This window comes from Eschrichtius robustus, chromosome 10 (genome assembly GCF_028021215.1).
Source record: "Eschrichtius robustus isolate mEscRob2 chromosome 10, mEscRob2.pri, whole genome shotgun sequence".
NCBI lineage: Eukaryota > Metazoa > Chordata > Mammalia > Artiodactyla > Eschrichtiidae > Eschrichtius > Eschrichtius robustus.
The window spans coordinates 54,169,520-54,195,115 of NC_090833.1; the positions used below are offsets into that span (position 1 = coordinate 54,169,520).

Sequence of the window (25,596 nt, forward strand, 5' to 3'; positions counted from 1 at the left end):
AGTAAAGTTGCAGGATATAAAATTAATATACAGAAATCTGTTGCATTTCTATATATCAACAATAATCTTTCAGAAAAAGAAAGAAAACAATCCCACTTACAGTTGCATCAAAAAGAATAAAATTTCTAAAAATAAACTTAACCAAGATGGTGAAAGACCTATACTCTGGAATCTATAAGACACTGATGAGAGAAACTAAAGAAGACACAAAGAAATGGAAGGATATACCATCTAACCAAATGGAAGAATTAACACTGTTAAAATGTCCATACCACCCAAAGCAATCTAGAGATTCAATGCAATCCCTATCAAAATACCAATGCCATTTTTCATAGAAATGGAACAAATATTCTTAAATTTTGTATGGAACCACAAAAGAACACGAATAGCCAAAGTAATCTTGAGAAAGAAAACAAAGCTGGAGGTATCATTCTCCCTGATTCAAATCTATACTATAAATCTATAGTAATCAAAATAGTATGGTACTGGCACAAAAACAGACACATAGATCAATGGAACAGAGCCCAGAAATAAATCCATGCTTATATGGTCACCTAATCCTTGACAAGAGCAACCAAGAATACACAATAAGGAAGGAATAGTCTGTTCAATAAATGGTGTTGCGAAAAACCGGACAGCACCATGCAGAAGAATCAAACTGGACTATTTTCCCACACCATATACAATAATAAGCTCAAAATGGATTAAAGATTTAAATGTAAGACCTGAAACCATAAAACTCCTAGAAGAAAATACAGGCAGTAAACTCTTTGACATCAGTCTTTGTAACATTTTTTTGGATCTGCCTCTTCAGGCAAGAGCAACAAAAGCAAAATTAAACAAATGGGACTATATCAAACAAAAAAGGTTTTGCACAATGAAGGAAACCATCAACAAAATGAAAAGGCAACCTACTAAATGGGAGAAGATATTTTCAAATGATATATCCCATAAAAAGTTAATATCTAAAATATATAAAGAAGTCATACAGCTCAATATCAAAAAGAAAATCCAATTAAAAAAATCAGCAGAGGATCTGAATAGACATTTTTCTAAAGAAAGCATACAGATGGCCAATAACATGAAAGGATGCTCAACATCACTAATTATCAGGGAAATTCAAATCAAAACCACAATGAGATATCACCTCACGCCTGTTAGAATGGCTATCATCAAAAAGACAACAAATGACAAATGTTGGTGAGGCTGTAGAGAAAAGGAATGGTGGTGCACTGTTGGTGGGAATGTAAACCGGTGCAGCCACAATGGGAAATAGTATGGAGGTTCCTCTACTTCTGGGCATTTATATGAAGAAAACAAAAACTCCTATGCTAACTGCAGCATTATTTACAGTAGCCAAGATATGGAAGCAACCTAAGTGTCCATTGATAAATGAGTGGATAAAGAAGATGTGGTGTGTATATATGTATATGTGTGTGTATCTATCTATCTATCTATCTATCTATCTATCTATCTATCTATTTATAAAATGGTATATTAGCCATAAAACGAATTGAAATCTTGACATTTGCAACAACATGGATCTATCTATAGGGTATTATGCTAAGTGGAACTTTGTGTTTCCACTACATGGGGCATGGGTTCAATCCCTGGTCCCTGATCAGGGAACTAAGATCTCGCATGTGCACTGCACGGCCTGAATATATGAATGAATGAATAAAATCAATATAAAACACAAAGCAAACAAGCAAACAAAACAAAACAGAAACAGACTCATAGATACAGAGAAAAAATGGTGGTTGCAAAAGGGGGGGTGGGTAGATGGGTGAAATAGGTGAAGGAGATTAAGAGGGGCAAACTTCCAGTTACAAAATAAATAAGGCATTGGGGATGTAACATACAGCTTAGCGAGTATAGTGTATAATATGATAATAACTTTGTATGGTGACAGATGGCTACTAGACTTATTATGGTGATCATTTTGTAATGTACTTAAATGTCAAGTCACTATGTTGTACACCTGAAAATAGCATAATATTGCACATCAACTATACTTCAAGAAAAATTAAATAAAAATAAATAAATAAAACATTTTTCAAAAGTGAGGGGGCTACCATTAACCCCTCTTCCTTCAGTATGCCTCATTTATACATGTGATATATAAGTAATTATATCTTTGCTATATTTCCCATTTTTAATAAAAAATATAAATAGATATTCTAACGTATCTTTTTCTTACTCTAATAAATCTTGCACAAATATAGGCTGTAGAAGTTCTGCTCTGGAGACATCTGAGAGTGATAATTTGTACTATTCAAAAATTATAGGGTTTAAAAATATGGAGTATGTGCATGTGCACGTTTAACACTAAACCTGTTATTAACTATTTTCAATCACTATTAATTTAGAAGGCACTTCAGTATTACCTAGTTCACTCATTAATTCAACATTATTGAGCACCTATTATGTACACCTATTAGGTTGTACTATAATGTAAACAAAAGAAGACATGGTGTCTGGATCATCAACCTACGATATAGTTTTGCGGAAAGACACTGATCACATAAATCAGTTAAAACCACAGCAATGAAATGGTCTGTGAGGGAAAGGTACACAGGTCTAGGAGAGTGCATAACAGAAAGACTTAATTTCACAGTGGTTTGGGGAATCAATCATGCTTCCCCGGGATGATGACTACTGACCTTCAGGGTTCAATAAAATATTATTAAAACATGCAAACATAAACCAAGGCGCAAACAATGATAGCTGTGGGGCCAACTATTATACGAAGTTTCTCTTGCATCCAATCTATCTGTGGTATCATTTAGCCTTGATCAAGTTCATATTAAGGCTGGCTCTATTCCTCCTCATTAGCCCCCAAAATTGTAGCAGTTCAACCTCCTGGCACCAAAGCTATTTTAAACACATATGAAAACACACTGAAGTTGAATGGCAGTCTCAGTTCTAATGCATTAATTAAGATAATCTAGAATATGTTCATAGTTTCATTATAAAGATCATCTAAATAAACACATACACACATAGAGTGGATTCCTAAGAAAACATCCATATATCACACTTTGAGAAACACTGCTCTTTGCAATCCTTTTCCTACCTCCAGTTCCTAGCAGTGTCTGGTATATGTATCAGTAATTTGTCCTTGTATCTGCAAAATGCTTTGTAGTTCACAAAGCCCATTACAAAGATTTTCTCATTTGATCCTAACAACAATTCTGGGTGAATTATCTATTTCAAAGATAAGGAAACTAAGACTGGGTGGTACTTCTTCAAAGTAGTTTTTCTTCAGGAAGTTTCCCACAATTGCCCACTTCCATCAACTGATTCACCTCTAAATTATGTGTTTTTTGCTCCTATAGCATAGCTCTCTATATTATACTTCAGGCATCACCATTCTCTGTGTCATTTTCTGTTCACCTGTCTGTCTCTTTGACCTAACCTTAAAGTTCTTTATATGCCAGTAGCACATAACAGATGTTCAATCAATGCCCAGTGACCGCCTGTAATACAGTTATGGAGACTAAAGGACAGGGAGGTTAAAATGAGCTCAATACCACGTAGCTTATTTTGGCAGACCTAGAACTCCGACTCACTCACACCTCCTGAGATCAAATTCAAGTCACTGTTCCTTTAGTCCATATCCCCAATATTTTGGGCAATATTACTGCTTCATAGGAAGCAGAAGAACAAAAACTGCATTCTTTCAATACTAAAGTATTACGAACCAAAACATAGATATGAATATAATTTAAGCCCAAACATCAAAAACATTTTCCACCTGTGAAATAAATTGCCTACTGAGATCAGTTAACACAGTCAGGAATCTATTTTTATACTGACAAAAGAGTATGGGGTTTGCTTACTACCCTAGCTTCTCTAGGTCATATATTTTTTTCCTAGACAGAGTTCCCTGATGCTCTTTTGCTTTGTTATTTTTAGTATCTAATTGAAATAAACTAAAGAAACAATTTCTCTGAATCAATTTATGAAATCCCTGGAAAAAATTAAGAGTAATCATGAGTTTTAACTGTATAACTATCTACCAGATCAATGAACCACAGGCAACAAACACCTTAGTGAACCTCAATGTCAAAGCAAAGCCTTGAAAGTCAGCACAATAACAAAAAAGAAAAGTTATTGGTAAAAAAGGCTTTGCATAGAATAATTATGTTACCAAGGGTCATAAACAGGACTATAATCAATGGTCTGCTCAGTCTCATAAGAATCTCAGAAAAAAGTTATTACAGGGAACTAAAGTTTACGTTTATTCAAAGTAAAATTAACTTGCTTACTATCACTCTTCCAAAACTTCAGAAATAATTTTGCTCAGTTATTCCATTTATAGTTCCATTTACAAAAAAACCACAAAACCTCAAGTTAGTCTGTATTATAGTTTACTTCTGCTAGTGATGAGTTACAAAGTTACTCTGAGATTTACAAATGGGACAGTGCCTCTCTAATCCCTATTATACTAATAAGCATTTTTATTTAAGAATCACCTTTCTTCTTACATTTCAAGTGCTCTCTTTTCTAATGTATAATTTTTCTTATTTGGTTTCTTTAATCCTACTATTTTTAAAAAGCTGAGATTGCTAATAATAAGGAAGCACAGATTTAATAGAATCCAAAGTTATCAATACTTAATAACCCAGAAACACCAACTAGTAAATGTAGGCAGAGAAAAACAAAATCATGGCTTTGGTTAGCTGTATAGATTTGTGAGAAACAGCTTGACGAACTTGTAAACCAAAAATAAAAAGCTCTGCATATTATAATTTTCAGTTTTGAGGCCACCTTTTAAGTAACTTTTTTTTTTTTTTTTTTTTTAATTTATGGCTGTGTTGGGTCTTCGTTTCTATGCGAGGGCTTTCTCCAGTTGTGGCAAGCGGGGGCCACTCTTCATGGCGGTGCGCGGGCCTCTCACTATCGCGGACTCTCTTGTTGCAGAGCACAGGCTGCAGACGCGCAGGCTCAGTAGTTGTGGCTCACGGGCCCAGTTGCTCCGCGGCATGTGGGATCTTCCCAGACCAGGGCTCGAACCCGTGTCCCCTGCATTAGCAGGCAGATTCTCAACCACTGCGCCACCAGGGAAGCCCATTGAGGCCACCTTTTAATCACCCATTAAAATTATACCTTACAGATATAAAAGATAATCTTTTAAACAATCTTTAAATATTACAAGAAGATGAAAAATTACACCTTTTTATTTAATTAAAAAACTATATTCCACCTCTTCCCCTATTCAATAATTAATATATCAATTGTAATATAAATTTGGGTGAGTTTAACTTTTTTAAAGGCTGCTAATCAATTGATTTGATGAATCTGGTTTTCCTCACAGGCTGGAATGGGAATGGCTGTCTGGGCCTTCATACTATCCATATCTATACTGCTACTAAATAAAACAAAAATCAAAGCCGCCAACTGGCTAATTATCGTTTTTTGAGTTTAGTACCTAATTCCTACTTCCTGATACTTTTGTCTTCTTTCTTGAGAATAATTTTGTTTGCATTTTCTAGCAACCAGATTTTTAAAGCAACGCTCAATTGTACCACTAATTCATTATACACATCTGTTTTTAAAAGAGTCTTAAAAGTATCACCAATTTTGTTTCTTATTGATCGTTTTATGTGTTATTCAGGCTTGCTTATTTATTTATTTATTTTCTTGGTGGTAATCATCAAGACTGGGGAGTTGATGGGGAATATAGAGAGAACTGGGCAAAAAGCTCAGAACTGATTTTCCTCTTTTAAAACACTGATCCATTGAGATGAGACAAGAGTAGTTTAAATTTAGGATACTTTTTAGAAGAACTCTTTTTGCTTAGCATATGTATAAGGAAAACTTTCAGGTTTTATTTATTTAAAGATAAAATAGTAAGTGCCCATGTCTATTGAACACAATATTATGATTAGTAGCTTAAATTATCACTTACCAAACTTACCTCCGATCGGTAAAGTTATTCATTTCAAAATTTTTTTATATAACTCCAGACTGCTAGAAACGTTGCAGGAGTCATACAAAATATTCCCAAGTTATCCTTTCTCCAGATTATCTAAATAACATTTTACTACATTGATTTTATCATGTTTCCCCTCTTTTTTTTTTTTTAGGTACTATATTTACTGATGTTCATACTTAGGGTCTGAGTTTAGGGAGGGCTTTAGGAAGTTCACGGTTTATAATTTTTTTTTAAAATAAATAAATTTATTTATTTATTTTTGGCTGCATTGGCTCTTTGTTGCTGCATGCGGGCTTTCTCTAGTTGCGGCGAGCAGGGGCTACTCTTGGTTGCGGTGCGCGGGCTTCTCATTGCAGTGGCTTCTCTTATTGTGGAGCATGGGCTCTAGGCGCGCAGGCTGCAGTAGTTGCAGCACATGGGCTCAGTAGTTGTGGCTCCCGGGCTCTAGAGCACAGGCTCAGTAGTTGTGGCGCACGGGCTTAGTTGCTCGGCGGCGTGTGGGGTCTTCCTGGACCAGGGATCGAACCTGTGTCCCCTGAATTAGCAGGCGGATTCTTAACCACTGCGCCACCAGGGAATTCCCAAGGTTTACAGTTTTTTTATTTGCTAGTTATCTTGCTCAAGCAGCCCTTTATACCCCGGATGTAGCTGCTTCACTAGCTTTGCTTGTGGGATCTTCAAAAACGTTCTGTGATTGATTCATAGAATTAAAATTAATCCTTCTTGACAGAAAGTGTATCATGTTCTTCACCATGAGACTGCCCATGTTTAGTACTGCTATGTCAGTGGGCTTATACCATTTATCTTGTTATAACTCATCTGACTGCTTTACTTCTGTAAGGTGGGGCTTAGGAGCTCAGGTTCTGAAGTCAGATATCTTGGGTTTGACTCTCAGCTAAAAATATCATGGCTGAAGGAAGGTATATTAGTTAAACATCAGGTTTAGGATTCAGCACTGAGCTACTAGGCAGCCAGGACAAAGAGGGTGGCTGCGATTTCCTCTCAGTAGGAAGTCTATCAGTTTGTAAGGGCTGTAAGAAAAATGAAACATCAGCATCTCAGCAGAAATGGCTTTGACTGATATCAACACAAGTTTTTAAAGAAAATAAAGAGCCACTCAATGTGTGTCTATTTCTAAAATCAGCCCTGGATAAAAGAAAGGGGAGAACGATCATTTTTCGTGGATAGAAAAGGTATGTTAAGTGCTCCATGGAATTAACCTTATGGTATGCTGGTTGAATACAGGCATCGAGCTTGAAGAACTTTAATGGACAATTCACCTGGCTATAAAAGAGTCCAGGAGAGGAGATGATGCTCAACTTGTGTACCATATATCCCTAGAGGTTCCACAAAGGCATCTCAGGAGCTGCCGTTAGGGGCAGGAGATGTGGACAAGACGCAAGTCCTTTCCCCTCCTCACACAAGGATTCAGTCTGAAGAGCTCAAGCTATTGTACTATTTAGTATATTCCTTCAATACAAACTGAGTACCTACTTGCTCAGCATTTACAGTTCCCATGAAAGAAGACTTTCAAAAATAATTATTTGTTAAATGACAATACAAATATATCCCACTCTCGAAAGAAATATAACATCAATCCCACACACATACATTTTGTAATTACTATCTCAGAGTATACTTCTCAAATGTAAGCACAGGCTGTCAAGGCCAAATAACTGTAATCCAAAGCAAGTTATTTAAATTCTTTGAGCCTCTGTTTCCTCACCTGTAATAATACCACCTACCTTGCGGAGTTGTTATAAGCTTTAGAAATAATGAGCCAAGCATCAAGCACAGGGAACAGCACACAATAGGTGCTCAATAGATGGCATACTATCATTATGATACATTGTTGCAACTGGGTTTCTGACAAAGCAGAATGGTGGATGACTTCAAAATGAGAGTTATTATTGAAAACCTAAATAGCTTATATTACTCAACCAGTAGATACCTAGCGCTCCACCTCACCTCTCACCACTCAGCTCTCCCACCCTCTCCTCCACCCATTTCATTTCAACCCTGATTCAGTTCCACAAACCCACCACGTTCACGCCAGCTCTTCACAAACACACTTCCCTCAGAAAACACTTCTGTTTATTCCCTCACTGGTCATCTCTATTCTTTAAATCTTAGCTTAAACATCACTTCCTCTAGAAAGACTTCCTTTCCTTGACCAGCTAAGACTACAAATAACAATTTTTATTTGGACCTTAACGTTTCTTTTCTTTCAGATACTGATGTCAAAGAGGCTCAGCTATATATTGAGATCTATTATACTGACAATGTATTTTTAGCCCACGTAAAGAATTCCTCTGATTTACTTTGGCAAAGAGGGCACGTGCTCTGTTTAAATTGTGTTTCAATTTGTTCAAATTATATGTAAACAGAAGTGCCAGTTATTGTAAAGTTTTCTACTTTCTACTCATATGAAAAATTTTATAGGACAAATTGAACTTTCCAAACAAACAAAAAGTACTTATGTTGAAATTGATAGTTTGATAAGCAAATTCGATATTCATAGGAAACATTATATATCTCTAAGAACAAAATTATGGAATCAACTAAAATAAGTCTATAACTAAGTGATTTGTTGAAAAAGAAAATTTTCTGCAGTTCAACTTTGGGAGGTCCTTTGGAATAGTTGCATTAAATGAATGGTGTAAGCCTCTTCTAACTAGAGAGCCAAATTCTAGTCAAGCTAGCTAGAATATTAATATATTGTTCTCACCTTAATCTTTTAAAGTCTTATATCATACCACAGCAACAAACTTGGTTCAAAATTATTATATTTTATGAACTGAATAAAATACTGGAGGTGTTCCTGAATTCTATTGAAAAACCTGGCATTTCTCTAATCACTATGGTGACTGCACCGGGTGACAGGCCATCCAGGGTGAAGGACACCATTACTGATCCTGCCTCAGACCAAGCTGGTGTCCATTCTGACCTAGAGCCTGAGATTCCATAATTCACAATCCAGAGCAATACAAGGAAGGACCAGAGGTTCTTGCTTAGTAAAGAAAATGGAAGCAGCTGGTTTTAAGAGTAAAATAGCTGCAGAGGATAAGTTACTTGACAGTGAGGGCAAAGAGAGAGGGCCAAAGACCAACTCTTATAGAAAAGGAGGTCAAATCCCCCCACTCCAATTTTCCATTAGAGGAGTCAGATAACATTACCAGTACTACTGATAATGATAACAACAATGAAAATAATAATAGTAAAATAGAAAATTTATTAAAGGTTTATTATATATCAGGTACTATTCTAAATTATTTAATAAATGTTATTTAATACTTTAAGTATAAGCTAGACATTATTATTCTTATTTTATACATTAGGATATTGAGTCTCAGAAACTTAATTTTATTTGTCCAAAGTCATATAACTAGAAAGAGCTAGAGCCAGGATTTAAATCCATCCCTTCTAAGTATGAATCTCACTCTCTTAAGCTCTACAAAACCTGATTTACTTGATGAAATAGCCCTCAAAGAAATAAAAGGGGAAAACCAAAATCCATGCAAAAAAAGAAATATGTGATAGTCAACAGTATCAAATGTCAAAGGAAAATCCAGAAACACCCTAGAGAAAATTACTGGATTTGGCTCTGTCCAAAGTGCACAGTATCCATAGTTGTATGGGTGGCACCCAAATTTCATAGGATTAAGAGGTGGTTAGATAACTGCAGATGTCTCTTTCAAGAAAATCAGCAGTGAGGGAATATATAAAGAAATATGTCAACTGAAGTGGGAAAATACTAGGGAGGGGTTACACGTAAAGACACCATAAATAGGTCATCAGACTCAACCTCCCACAAGAGGTTCTTATGCAGCATTGTTCCGCAGCCCTCAATTCCTAGCCCCTCACCTCCTTACACAACTCCTTGATTTCACTTGAGCTCTTCCATGCTTCTCTCTACAAGAAATGCCCTTTTCCAGTTTGCTTTTCTTGTGAACTCCAACTTTTCCTTCAGCACACAGCTCAAAGGTCACATTCTTGGTGAAGACATCACTGACTCTCATTCCCAAGAACAATTTCCATCTTTACGCCTAAGGAACTTTGTATCTAATTCTATAACAAGTCTATCTCCATCAAAAGTTGGTTTTCTACAGTCGGGTACCAAACTGAATTACCTTTGAAACCCCAGTATTTAACACAGTGCCTGGCATATTCCTCTTAAAATATAGTATCCAGAACTGATCATAATTTTTTAACTCTAGTTGAGAAAATATTTTAAAAATCACTTAAAAGAGAATCAAAGACTATTACTACCCAACTATTTAAACAGTAGTTCTTATTTTTAAAAATATACAGATGGTCAACTAAAGAGCCTTCATATTAGATTGGCACAGTAAAATTTATTTCAATTGTAAATCAGCATGTTCCTTCAAAACACCTTACTTTTTTATATTGGACACTAAAAATTAGCAGTTCTGATTCCAAAAATAAATATGTTCTTCAAGAACTAAAATTATTGTCTTTTAAAAAAATTATTTTCACAAAAGACATTCAACTGGAATTCATTTAAAAATATAACCCCATCTTTTAGGCTGTCTGCCACAGTCTTAATTATGAAAACACCGTTCCCTTAGGGAACTAAGCCAATGAGAATCTAGTCCTGAATAAGAGCAAACCAGAGAAAAATGTCTCTGTTTCTGTTGATTATATCAGATAATGGTCTGAAATGAAAAGAATTCTATTCATGTCCATTGAAGCTAGGATGCACAAGAAGCAAACCTCTGGACCCTGAGCAGAGGAAAGATAAAGACAAGAACGATGGAGTGCACTACCTCAGGCTTAGCTCTCCAGCCTAGCACAGGGTCCCATTTAAAATACTACTGATCAAGTTTTGATCCAATAGAACATTCTGTTATGGATTTAACATTCTATAGGCAATCATTTCTTCCCCTTAATCACTATTTATTGCTTCCACCAGAAGAACTTTCTCATGGGTATATTGCTAATTATCACAGCTTCCTTCTGGTTGTGATGATTTACTACACACAGGAATATGGCAAACAGAAGTGAGGACAAAAATAACCCACTGTTTAAGCTATGGCCTAATGTGGGGAAGTCAGGAGCATTCATATCTAATTTCAATTCCTAAAATCCATCTCCTAAAGGTTGAGGCATCATTTTAAAGATATCCATAATAAATAGATCTATTGGAGAAGATTCATTTAAAACTTACCCTTCTTGAAGATTGCCCTTTGCCTAAAACCTAATTGACAGTTCCGGTTGGATCTGTTTCCCACACAAAATGTCATTTATCTTTTTGACCACAGGGATAATACACTTACTCTCCAGGATGTACCATAACTTATGTAGAAATGCTAAATATGTAATATATTGATACTAACCAAAAAGAAACAATATAGCCACATAGCTATTACATTCATTCTGATAACTCAAATTATCAACAAAGAGTCAGTGCCTAAATCGGTGATTTATTTATACATGTATTTTTTAAAATATCTCTTTGTAAGAATATATATATCCTTATCTGAATATAATCTTGAAATGAGCTTTTATCACATAAAAAGAAGTTTCAGTGTCACAGTTACATACCAAAGACCCACAAGAAACAAACTGTCCCTGGGCAGAAAAAGGTCAAGACCCACATTCTCTGATAAAAAAAGAATTTGAACAAAGTTGACAGCATCTTTGAAAAAAAAAAAAATGTATGTCTTTGAACTCAAATAGAAGCCCCTCAACCCCAGAGCTCAATTGTACCTGGGATGTTATGTTTAGAAGGAGCAATATAGAGACAAAACACTTGCCCACTGTGAGAGAAAAGATGTATGTCCCTTTCTAAGGAAAAGGGAAGACAGACAGAGACAGTAAAGACAGGAAGAAATATAGTTGGGAGACGAGTTAAAACTTGGGAAGCTTGAATGGGAGAAAATATTCTTGGATCCCTGATTCAAGATTTAGGATGGTTTAGGAATTATCCTCGATGTCAGCAGCATTTGTGAAATACCTGGATCCCAAGATTAGAACAGGAATAAAAGTTCTGACTTTTGACTAGGTTCTACCTTGAAAAGAATCTAAACTGGCTGGCTATGGAGGAGAATGGAATAGTAGGAATACATTTTCCTTTTCCCCTATCCTGGATTTTTAAATTCAGTTCTAGGGCAAGCAGGGTTAGAAGGCCTCTCAGATTTAGGCATAAAATGACCAACTTGAAGAATTATCTACAAAAACTCTAACAAATCACTCCAGGAAGGGGGAGGGGAAGGGAGAACAGCACATTTTTTTGTAGTCATGTTCGATAGAGACCCGTCAGTTCAAAAAGCCTTTTTACAAATATGATAAGAATAAATAATATTAATTTTTTAGTTTCTAATCAATATACTGAACCTGAATATTTTTATAGATTTTACTGAATTGGGCAACTATGTCTGTATTTGTAAGCTGAGACTCTATGGTGTTTTGTGAAATAATGAAAAATTGCAAAAGACAGGAAATTTGATAAAGAATTATATAATAAGATCTTGCGATCTTTGCTCGGAATTCTCCATTCCTGAATCAGATTGTTCAAGGAAAGGTGACAAATTGATTCTTGAGATCATACAGAATAAATGAAAAACCACAGAAATAATTTTAGAAACAACATTTTTTTTTGGTACTTATTACATAGTGAAATAGTGAAATTAGAACGCTTAGGGCTTTGAAGAAATAAAAATATATATTACGATCTTAAAATTTTCTGGTTTCTCAACATGCCAATACATACAATATTACATGTCTCAAAATTTAAAAATTTAGCTATAGGCGTTCTTTTTACATCAAAATGGTCAGAGCAAGGACACAATGAAAAGTTGAATCAATAGAAGTAACTATCTTTGATGTCAATGCCATGATTTCAATATCTATTATGGGTCAGTGACAAGAGCTGCAAGATTTTAAAGGCATCCTACCAAAGTCTGAAAACTCAAGATGACATCAGCATATTAACAATACAAAGATTATAGGTATGTTAGAGCAATAAGAAGTTACTATAGCACCTATCTTATCAGTTACAGACAATCTATATCCACAGGGACACTGTTAGAAATCTTCAAATATGTCACCATTCTAGAGGAGAGGAAAGGAGAGGGGAAGGGAGGGGAGGGGAGGAGAGGGAGAAGAGGAGAGGAAAAGGGAGGGGAGGAAGGAAGGAGGGAAGAAAGGAAGGGAGAAATGGAGGAAGGAAGCTAGGAAGGAAGAAAATGACAGAAGAGAAAAAATCCTTCCAAGTAAGATAAGCCTGGAAGGACAACATAACAGGCATTTCCAGGCATATATCACACTAATCCACTCTGTGAAATAAAACACTTAGTTGACAAAAAGAAAACGAAAGTTCTCAACTTCTTTGCTTGGTGAAAGGGGACCAAGTCGTCGACTGCCTTGAACGTCCTAGAGGAAAGAGCTAACTTGCGGGACTGAAAAATATGCCTGTTGGGAACGAGCCATGTGGCATACCACAAAGTTTTCCGAAGTGTGTTATGTGTGTACATGAGATTATTTTTTACAAGGACATGAACACAGTGTGTATACACACAGTGTGTACGTGTAATTTTCTGTCTATGGCTGGTGATACTGATTTTCCACTTCTAATAGGAACTTAGTTTTTTTGGTTTTATATATATTTAATATAAAAAGTGATTCTATTTAAGAAGCAATCAGATCTCCTCTACCAACTCTGTGCAATGAGGTGACTGGCCTTTCCTAACTACGGTGAAAATTTGAAGGTTTATTCTTTGGTTTAATCTCTGCACTGAGGAACATCAAGTGTGAGTGATACCATATTGAAAAGGAGAAGGATTCAGTGAATTAGTGCAAGAAATACTCAACTATCTTCCCACACTCAGCTTCCCAGGCAACTAAGCATTCACCCACCAGGCAGGAAGCTGGAGAAGTCTTCTTTAAAAATATGACCAGCCCAAGAGGAAAAACAAAAATACTGAACATCAGAAGGTCCCCAGTTAAAAAGCCCAGTCAGATGATCCTATATTGAAGTCAACAAAACTCGCTTATGCATTCAAATCAGCCTTTTATCGCCACATTTTTAAATATGAATAAACACCCAAAGATTATCAGACATCTGAGAAAAGCTTCTAATATGAAAGACAGACCAAAAAAAGAAAAAAGAAAAATAGCTTGAAAGAAAGAGACTATATAAAGAGAAGAAAATTCCAACAACTTAAAAAATTATTATCTTGAGAGAGAGAAAAAAGATATTATAATCAGGAAATAAAACATGATGTTATAAAAAGGAACATAAAAGGAATTTTTTAAAAGCTCTTGGAAATTAAAACTATGATAGCAGAAATTAAAAGTAATAGATGGGCTGGAAGATGAAACTGAAAGTAGAACCAAAAAGTCCAAAAAGTGAAAAAGGAGAAAAAAGAAGGGAGATTATCATAAATGAAAAAATTGAATAAAATTTCCCAGTACTGGAGAACATGAATGTCCAGATTGAAAAGGCCCATCAAGGTTCTAGCACAATGTATGAAAATAGGTCTGCATCAACATGAAATTTCAAGAAACTGGGATTTAAAACATGAGAGGAAAAAATAATCACATAGATCACATACAAAGGATCAGAAATCAGAACAGTGTTTGACTTTTCCATAGCAATTCTGCAAACTGGAAGACAATGGAGCAATTCCTTCAAAATTCTGAAGAAAATGATATCCAACCCCAAACTCTGTACCCATCCAACTACCAAACAACTGTGAAGGTAGTAGAATAAATTCCCTCTCAGACGCACAAGAGCTCAAAATCTACCAATTCTTAGGAAGTTACTGCAAGTTGTGCTTGAGCAAATCAAGAAAGAGTTTAAGACACTGATCTGAGAAACAGGAAAGCCAACATAGGAGAGAAGAGGGAAATCCCAGAATGATGGCAAAGGGAAAAAAAATGCATATAGTTCAACCTAGTATATCAAAGCATATGGGATGGAAAAAGTCTGTGTTTGTGCGTGCATGCGTGCACACGTATGCACATATTAAGAGCTAGAAAGAGGAGTGTGGTAAGAAAATGCTTAAAACTAAAAAAATCAAGAAAATACTACTATATATAAAATATATGACTAATAAGAACCTGCTGTATAGCACAGGGAACTCTACTCAATACTCTGTAATGGCCTATATGGGAAAAGAATCTAAAAAAAAAAAAAAAAAAAAAGAGTGGATACATGCATAACTGATTCACTGTGCTGTACACCTGAAACTAACACAACATTGTAAATCAACTGTACTCCAATAAAAATTTTTTAAAAAAAGAAAATAAACACCGTTTGTGAAGACATAGAGGTAAATATCAAAATAATAGGTAAACAGAGGCAAAATTAGTTGCCTCTGAGGAGTAGAGAGAGGATGAGGACTACTTTTTTTTTTTTAAATAACGAACTTGCTGAACTATGTGACTCTTTACACTACTATATACACTATATAAGACCTGTAGTAGACATCTAATGACATATAAATTCAATAAAAAGAAAATGCTTTTTAAAAAGAAAAGAAGGAAGGAAGGCAAAAAGGAAGAAAGGGAAAGGAAAGGAAGGAGGGAGTAACAAAAGACACAGAGTCCATGAGAGAGGGCCAGATACACTTAACACAGACATTTTAAGGTCTCAAGGGGGCACTTTCTGGAGACAGGAACAGGATCTCCACTGCACTACTGTTAGAGACAGGCACTCTCAAGGCCATTCTTCTTCCACAAATGAGACAAAAAACAAACCAGAGTGAGCGTAACTGTTCAATATGTGCTTAATATTGTTCGATTGTTGAGTTATCTTTTTAAAATTATATATAACACTGTCCCAGTAGTTCTCTACTTGCTCTTTGGATGATATGCCATAAACTACCCTTTTCTGAATAATGTTCAGTCTTGAAATTGGTGATGAAATTGGTGATCAGTAATACCAGTGTGTTGTAGAGAACAGAAAGAAGAGTGTGCCTCAATATTTAATTATAAAAGAAATAATTATTTCAGATGTCTTTATTTACCCTGAGAGTCAAAGACCCTTCTCCATGATTCTAGCACTCTCCCTGCCCATCCCACTTCTATCTCCTAAGAATATAACCTTGAGTCCCTCTGTCTATAATTTAGGAAAAGTTATTCCCTCTCCCTAATGACTTATTTATAATTGTAAAAGCAACATTTGCTAAACTGTAAAAGCAACATTTTCTCTGATACTGAGAAATTACAGGTAAATCTCAAGTCTCAAGATAATGCTTTATGACGTGATCCTCCCCGCATATTTTCTCACCACTCTTTAGAAGAAATGACAGGCCAATGTGTTCACAATCCAAAGCAGGACTATTAACTGGTACAAAATAGCACTATTTTGTCAGTATCTTTCCAAAACAAGCTAAGCGTCCCAAGTATGAATAAGCCCTGTAGTAAACATGTGATGATGAATTCATTCTCAGTTTTTTAAATGGGATGAGTCAGATTTTCAGACCTTTAAGATAATTTAATTTTCATTAAACACTATTTATCAGTCACCATAACGCCCAAGCACTTTCCAAAATATCACAAAGGCAAAATCCCTGCCTGTAAGGTACACACATCCTCTCCTTTATTAAGTACTACTGTGAGCCAATTATATAAAAATATGATTGCTGACATTTCAATATGAAAGAAATAGGAAGATGTGATAAAGAATAAGGAGGGAAGAAGAGGAGAAGAAAACCCAGTTAGGGTGGCCAAGTTAGAAACAAATGCTCTCTTTAGGACTTAAGAGGCTCTTTTGGAAGAAGGATTATAGTTTGAGTATTTATCTTTTTATCCCTACAGCCTAGCACAGAAAGAACGTGGCACATCCAGGAAATGCTCAAGAAACATTTGCTGACTTAATCTAAGAATCGAACGAGGCCTATTTTGGCATCCATTGTGCCAGAAAGTATTATCCAAATCATTTTTTAGACACAGCTATGTTGGAGAGGCAGCACAAGGAAAGGCACAGCATCTTCTCTGGGAACAGCAGCTCCTTACCTGTTGTTGTACTGGTACTTGCTGTACCACCTGTGTAGGCACTGCTGCTTGACTAGCCACAGATGTCTGTAAAGTCACTGTCGAACCTGTGTCCGACCCGGTCTCTGATGTCTGCATGATGGTCTCTGAAATTTATTAAAATAGAAAGAAAGTTTAAAATGCTCTCCTTATATGACTAGCTGCATTACATTTGTTCTTAATATCCTATACTGAGACTAACTTTCTACTCCCAGAATACCTCTTACTCCACCCAACATACTCATGATATTCCATGCACGTTTATAGTCATGTTGACCACTTTTAAAATAAATATAGAAAATTACTAATCTACATTTTAAAAATCTCCATTAGTACCTCTTATTTTGAGGCTATAAAGGTTGAACTTCATTGAAATCTACCTTCCTTAGGCCTCATCTGTTATAAATTGTTTCAAGCACAATATAAACTAGTCATATTATAAATTATGTCAAGACACAATTCTCAGAACACAAATCCTAACTGGATGCAAATACGTCGTAAACTGTACTTTCTAGACACTTTTATAAACTCCAGGACGTCACTAGAAGTGTACAATTTAGAATAAATTGTTTCTAAGGTCCTTTCCAACTTTCAAACTTACTATTCACTGATTTTTAAAAATTAATGTATATCCAAAAACCAACTGATATACCCTAAATTTAGCCAAAGGATCAAGCTCACTAATTTTCTTGGCTGTGAGATGATATGGTACTAAAATTAAAGTTTAATTATACTCTTACACAAAGACAGCCAAAGAGCAATAATGTTTAATATTTTGAAAGGTAAGAAGGATCACTATTATATAAGTGAGATTTGTAAACAAAGACATGAAATTTTACCTTCTCTCATTCACAGTTCAACATGGCACATTTTTCAGTTCTCATGTGCCTGTCCTACTAACACAGGATTAAATTTTACAGTGTGCACTCTAACAAGTATGGTTTCTTAGACCTTGATATTCCCTTTTGTTACTTATGCAGTCAATATAATAAATGTTAATTTCTTTGCTATTGAGCAGGGATCCTGGGGGGAAAAACAATATTTAATTGGTAGCCTAAGAAAAATACTGTATCATGGTTTAAATCTGTGAACAGTATGGTGAACGTTAATTTTCCCTAAGAAAATTCTGAACGAGTATTCAGGTCTTTCAAGTAGAAAATTAACCCCTCTCAACATCTTTTGTCACAGCATGACCTCTTCCAATTTTTTCCCCAAACCTTTTCTATCATCTCATTCAATTTTAGAAACAGACCTCTGAAGATATCTAATCTATACTTATTTCATAAATGAGAAAACTAAAGCCCAGAGAGGTTAAGAGACTCGCTCAAGGTGACAGGACTAGAGAAAGGACTAGGCCTTTTCACTTCGACTCTATGCTTTCTTTACTTTCTAGACCTTGACATTGGTATCACTTTACGTGATTGACTATTCTTATTCCTTTGTTAGTCAAACCCCTAAAGCAACACAATAAAACTTAGAGCATACAAAAGATACAGCAGTAAGCTAACATCGATAAGAGTATTTAACACATGCTATGTCCTCTTCTAAGTGCTTTACGTGTTAATTCATAAATAAATCACTCCATGTAACAACCCAATGTGGTTTGTATGATTATAATCTACATTTACAGATGAGGAACCTCAGGCACAAAGAGTGAAGGTAGCTAGGGGCTTAAAAAACAGAAGAAGGGGTTTCCCTGGTGGCGCAGTGGTTGAGAATCTGCCTGCCAATGCAGGGGACACGGGTTCGAGCCCTGGTCTGGGAAGATCCCACATGCCGCGGAGCAACTAGGCCCGTGAGCCACAACTGCTGAGCCTGCGCGTCTGGAGCCTGTGCTCCGCAACAAGAGAGGCCGCGATAGTGAGAGGCCCGCGCACTGCGATGAAGAGTGGCCCCCCACTTGCCGCAACTAGAGAAAGCCCTCGCACAGAAACAAAGACCCAACACACCCAAAAATAAATAAATAAATAAATAAATTAAAAAAAAAAAAAAAAAACCAGAAGGAAAGTGATGGAGACTGTGGCTACCACCCCATTTATTTGGGCCAGCTAATGTTTAGCTCAAGGAAATTGTGAATTTATGGGAAGGCTAAACTGTAGTTGCCAGTTTTTCCAATTTTCCAAAAGAAGATTTTTATGTGAAATCTCTCAAGATGGTGGCTAATAAAAAACGTAGCACTGATCTCCAAAGACACACACACACACACACACACACACAGCCCTTTGTACTAGTATTAAGACCACGGATATGCCTGAAAATGTTTGAAAATGACAGTATTCACTACATAAAACTCTTGCCTAATTAAGATTACTGGAGGACTAATAGTTCTCGAAATTGGGAGAGGGGATACACGCATTAGGAACCCTATCTGTGCCTTTTCTTCTTTATTCCATTGTAGAGGGAAAAAAAATACCCTCCCCCAAAAGAAAGCAAATGCCAGTGTCCTTCGATTCGTTACATGTTATACTTATAGACAATTGATGCCATTTGTGCTACAGCAGAGGGCTATTAGAGAGAGTGAGGTGATGCCTTTCTGCAGGGAATGAGGACCGAACCAGATTTTAGATATCATCTTCAGTGAGTTTTTCTTAGCTTCTCTTCCCAACTCCAAGACAGGCCTTTGTCAGTTTAGTACACAAATGAGGAACACAGAGTTGCCAATTATGGGTTCTTGTTTAAGCTGTTCAGTCAAGGGGCGGATGAGATTCTTACAGTTAAGTCACTCAAACTAAAACACCCTCCTGTTTATCCCAGTGTTGGCTGGGAACTTTATCGAGGCTCTCTCGTGTGTCCAGGGGTCTGTACTGCGGACCAGCCTACACACCTTTTTGGTATATGACCCATAATATGACATCCACTGTTTTAGACCAGATACACATAAGAATATACATAATGAATGTCTAAAAAATTAAATGTACTTTTAAAGCAATTCCTCAATAAATCACCTGAGAGGGCTTATCTGAAGATAAAAGGCATAGATTTGGAAACTGGCTTCCTATGGACCATATTAGACTCCATCGATAGGCTTTGGCACAGAGTAACTAGAAATTAAAATTCTTAATTGTCAACCTTTAAAAATCAGAAAATTTTGTGTTAAAAACCAAATTTCCAGATTCTCTTGAAAAACCTGAAAATCTAGAAAAGGTGAGCCCATATTATGTGTTTTATATGCAAATTATTTATATGGCAATACATATTCACTGGCTTGGCCTTTATAGGCATTTGAGGCATAAGAGAAATACCTAAGCTTTGATGACTTTACTAATAGAAATGTGTAACTAGATGATTGGAACTAAGATCTTCCTCATTTTACAGACTGAGTCAACTGAGGCCCAGAGATGTTAAGTCACTTAACCAAGGTCAAACTGTGGGAAGTAGGAAAGTGGGAAAAGAGGGTTTGGACATAACACTACAGCGCATGCACTAAACTACCAGACGAAGTTGGAAGTCTTGAATTTCATCAGAGACACGGAATAGACAGAAGTGAAGGGAGTAAAGAGAAGCAAACTGGTGAACTTTTAGAATGAGAAAGAAGGAAAAAGATCCCAACTATTTAATATGAGCAACCTTTACAGAATAGAGTGGGGAAAAGCAGATGGATAGAAAATGATGGCTTATATAACTTAGAGAGTCGCAGAGAACTTTCCATCCAACCTCTGGCTCTATGTACATACCACATCAAAACCAGCACAGAAAGCCTAATCCAGAACAACCAATAACTGTCCCAGAACAACTTCTGTTTACTTCCAAGTTACTGCTCATCATCCAGTCTCCTTGGCCCCTGGATTACAGGGTCATGCCAATTGGGATAAGAACATAGCCTCTCAGTTTGGTCTCCATCTTTTCTTAATAGACACAACTTCATTCTCCTCTGATTTCATTGTCTTCCTCAAGTTTGAAGAAGAGGCTCTCTTTGCCGAGGCCTCAGGCCTTGAGAGGATCTCAATCACATCCCTGCCAGAGACTGGCTGAAAAGTCATAACAAAAAAAAAAAGTCATAACCATAATTAGGTCTCTCATTTAACAAGTCTTTTCCAGGTGCCACACAATATGCAAAGTGCTTGAAATACATCTTTTCATTTAATCCTCAAAAAAACCCCATAATGGAAATGTTGTTATTTCCACTTAACGAATGAGGAAACTGAAGCACAAACGGATTAAATAACTTGCTAAAAGCCACACAGATGGTAAGAGTAAGAGCCTAAATTCAAATCCAGGTTTGCCTGACTCTAAAGCCCATGATGTTACCACTATGTATATTACTTTGCAAAATCATGATGAAAGGCTTCCAAATGGAAAGCTAGAGATTGTTGGTCTGAACAGCAAATCTTTGGGATTCTCAATCTATCCTATTTGATCTACACTTCGAATAACAAGTGAGACATCTCTTCTCTCTCTGACATTGAAATTAGCAAGTATTCTCTCTCTTTCTACTGAGGCCATAATAAAACCCAACTAGTAAGTATTTTTTCCAGAGGCATTTTAACTGATTAATTCCAAAGACCTGATTTAATAGCAGATCAATTTGAATGTTAAAGCATGTTGAGGAGTGTAACTTTCCTGCCAAATTTTCCTAAACAGATCATTTAAACCCACTGACACATTTAGAGTATTCTGGTAGCTTTCCAAAATTTCTTCAAAGCAGGGATCATCACATGAGGGCAGTGTCTTAGCATGCTTCATTTGTAGGTTTTGTTTTAGATCCAGTATAAAGGTTTGTGTGTACATGTGAGGTGTTCCCATTCATCTAGCAGTGGTTTCTGGTGCTTTGTTTATGTTTGGGAGTAATTTGGTTAGTTTAGTTCCTTCACAGCCTCCTTTCAAGTGATATTTGTTTATCAGCCACAAATGCAGTCACATTAATCCATTTTGATAAGCTAAATAAACCCCTGCAGTTTGTCCATGATGCAGCCTATATGTAAATGAGTTGTATATTCTTGAAGGAGAGACATGCACGATTTCAGTCTAGTCATCCTTGCCTAATGTGGCTGTCAGGTGTGTCAAGAGCAACAGATGCTTGTTTGACAAAGGACCTTTTTATTCTGGCTAATTAAGCAGTTGGACACACCCGCCTGTTAACGGTTCTGCTTTGTATAGCCAGCTCTGGCTGAATCATGCGAATCTACAGCTAAATAGGCCACATTTTGAAAGAAGGCTAATTAACCCCTAGAAGAAGGAAAAGAATATTGCAAAAACCCAGCTGCTGAATGCAAAAAGATTACCGTTTCTTCAACCTGATGGGCAAAACCTAGGCAAAGCAAATGTGTTTGGAACAAACATGCATTATTGCAAGTTTCAAGGCATTCAAATGTTCTTTGTGAAACTTCCTGAAGATTATTTAATACACTCAAATTCACAGCTGGATTCCTTTCATCACACACAATGTACATGCCAGATTAAATGCTTAAATAGTCTGACCTAATCAATTACTTATCAAACAGAACTATATAACTGGGCTCGCTTAAAAATAGGTAGTATCATCTAATTTTTATTGGGGTTTTTCTTCCTGAAATAATTTGCTTTCCAAAAAAAAGCAAAGTCTGCAAAGTTTGGTTCCACTCCACTGACTGACTATATTGTTTTTTTACACTGAGGAATGTAACAGGTTTTAATCCAGTATAGAAAATAAAAACCTGTAATTTAATTTTCAAGTACAACAGAGAACTTCCTTCCTTTTTCCTTAGTACAGAAAAACAAAAGATGGTAATTCCAATTCCTATTTGAACCAAATCAACCAGTATTATTATGATAGTCACTTATTTGTATAGTGAAAATAAATCACACCTAAAATGTGACATTAAAGAATAAATTATTTACTTAGAAACCTGGCTCAATGTAAGAGCAGAGGAATGTTATTTACAGAAAAAAATTGTCATAATCTAAAATTACTACTTTTAAAATGCACAACAAGGAGTTTAACATCAGTGTGCTTTCACAGAGAAAGATCCCAAATCATAATAGAAGTTTTATAGCATAAGATTTTATTACTAATACTCTGATTAAGCATCAGCATTCTTGAATAAATGTTAGAAAATAAATACTAGCATATATAATACTCACAGCAATTGAAACCTCTATTTATTAAAATTAGACAACTAAAAGAAGTCATGGTTTTTGGAAAAAAATAGCTGATATGTACTTTCCTGAACATAAAATCAGTATGAAATGTATACACTTCTGACTATCCTGGAGTAGATGATGAAAATATAAAGATTATTCTAATTCTTTAGAAAAAAATTAAGAATATTAAGTATCTTCAAAGTCAACAATATAATGTAAAATAATGGGGCATATTAGAATTTATATATATATGGTTAAAAATAATGTGATAAGTTTTTTTTTTTGAAATTGACAAAAATATATTGAGCTGATTAATTTACCTACAAATGTAAAACTCTATGACTTTGCTTTTTTTCCACTTCACCGAGTACAAATGAAAGAAACTGGTTAAGCTATAAACTATAGTCAGCCTTTTTTACTTAAAATATACCTCTGTGAAAAGTGTATTCATTGTAAAACACAGGGCTTTATCAAATCAATATATCAGGTAACTGAAGAGATGTAAAAGGAAAATTCATGATTTTCTATATTATAAAAGCTCTGCTTCTTTATTTAGGTCTGATGTTGTAATCCTCCTGACTATGTACAATTAATCTTTTATACTAAATTGATCCGTAGAAAAATGATGGAATGATAATAGTGTAGACTGTTCGGCAGTCATCTTCCTGTGATAACTGATGACAGAGATTAATGTTGGCGATGATTAATCAGCACACTAGTAACATATACAGGTTGCCTGGGTAACTTTTTTCACTTTTCAAACAAAGGTTTTTTCTTAACTAATTCTTCCTTTGACTCAGAATAGATAATGAAAAACTGTTTCTTTGGAGAAGACAAATCAAATTACTTTAACAGTTTTTATCTTAATGAATTAATTAAAAAATAAAACAATCTATTAACATATTACTGAAGCCACACTGCTGAAATGATGTAAGAATTTTGTTATGTGTTAATTGTTTCCAGTTATCAAGAGAAGCTGTTATCAGGCAGAGAAGTAATTCTGGGGAAAAGAGAACCAGGTGCTTGTCCAGTCTATTGCTGATGCCATCCTGGCATTTTCTCTCACTCACATTCATGAATTAATAGACAAATTGGTCTCACCTAGATGACATAAGCTAAAAACTGGGAGTGCTCACATAAAAGCTAAAAGAAAAGAAAAAGAAAACCAACAAACAAAAATTTCTGAGTATCCTACATTTTGCTTACTGGAAGAAGAGTCTGAGAACAAAATGATGTAACATACAGAAAGATTCTTACGAAATCTATGAGGCAAACCTATAAGTGTTTCTTACTATTGGTCAATCCAATCCTGACAGTGACTAGAACCTATGAGATGGAGTATTTAATGATAATAGCACTTAGAACTGAAAAATGATGAACAAAGAGCATTTTATCATAAATCAATCATTTCATTATAGTAATAAGAATAGCTACCATATACTGAGCATTTACTATGTGATAGATGCTTTACATCTTTGCATACATTTAACCCTAATTTCAACCACGAAGTAGATATTCCCATTTTATAGCAGAGAAAAGTAAGGTTTAGAGATTAAGTAACTTGCCCAGGATCATAGAACTATTAAGAAATAAAGCCAGGATTCAAGCCCAGGTCTGTCTCACTCCAATAACGGCACCCTGACACTGGATCCTAGTCGGCTACACAAACAGCAACAGCAGTGAGGCTATTTTAGTGAAATCAACTTTAAAAGAAATAGAGCAGTCTATAGAGACTTTGGGTACTAAGAAAGAATTCTAAATTTGAACAAATAGACACAAATATCACGTGAACGGCAAATACTAGGTACTGTACCTAGTATGTGATCATTATGATGACATCAAAGCTATAATGCTTATGATATAGAAAAGCATATCATGGGTTAAAAGATATCTGCACTAACCTTGTGTTCACAGAATATTTTATGGAAGGAAGAGGAAATAATATGAGATTCATTTACTTTCAAGAATTTAAATTTGTCTTAAAAAAAATCAGTCAAATGAGGGTCCATTTAGGTTACTATCTATACATAATATTATACATAAACACAAAGATGTTCACTCAAGTATTACTTATGACAGCCCATAATAAGCAACTGAAATGTCTGTAATTGGGCTATATCCCTGTAATTATCCCTAATAAATTCTATACCCCTATAGCGGAATACTATACAGATCTATAAAAGTCAGCATGGAAAGATGTTCATAATATTGTAAGCATAAAAAGCAGGTTGCCAAATAATATGCAGCCTACAGTGTAATTTTATTCACAGATATAAAATTGCATGATTTGGTAAAATTCTTAAGGGTATACAGTAACATCAGTGTAACTCCTAAGGACTCCTGAAATATGGGCCTTCCCAAACCAATGATCATAACTTTGCGTGGCCTCAAGCTAACCTTGGGCTTGCTGGTCAAAAGCAACATGAGCTCCAGAGACCCATCTCACCCTGTAGCCATCCCAAAAAGTCAGTCTTAGATTCTGTAAAACAGCCCTTTTAATCCCCAAAATACCTGTATAGTATTTGATCTGTTCAGTAGCTGGGTAAGAGTTCTGTCTCCCTTTCCACTGAGTGGCTCAAAACTCTCAAAGGGCT

General features: G+C 35.6%; 1 protein-coding gene across 5 annotated transcripts in view; it reads right to left on the bottom strand.

Annotated features, from left to right (window-relative positions):
* The window catches only part of RFX3 (regulatory factor X3), a 297,517-nt gene that overhangs the window by 148,351 nt on the left and 123,570 nt on the right, over nucleotides 1-25,596 (bottom strand). For all 5 annotated transcript variants that reach the window (XM_068552215.1, XM_068552212.1, XM_068552213.1 and 2 more), the window contains one exon: nucleotides 16,925-17,049. In XM_068552215.1, the coding sequence (XP_068408316.1) occupies nucleotides 16,925-17,041 (117 nt within the window). In that variant the 5' untranslated portion in view covers nucleotides 17,042-17,049. The remainder of the gene's footprint in view (nucleotides 1-16,924; nucleotides 17,050-25,596) is intronic.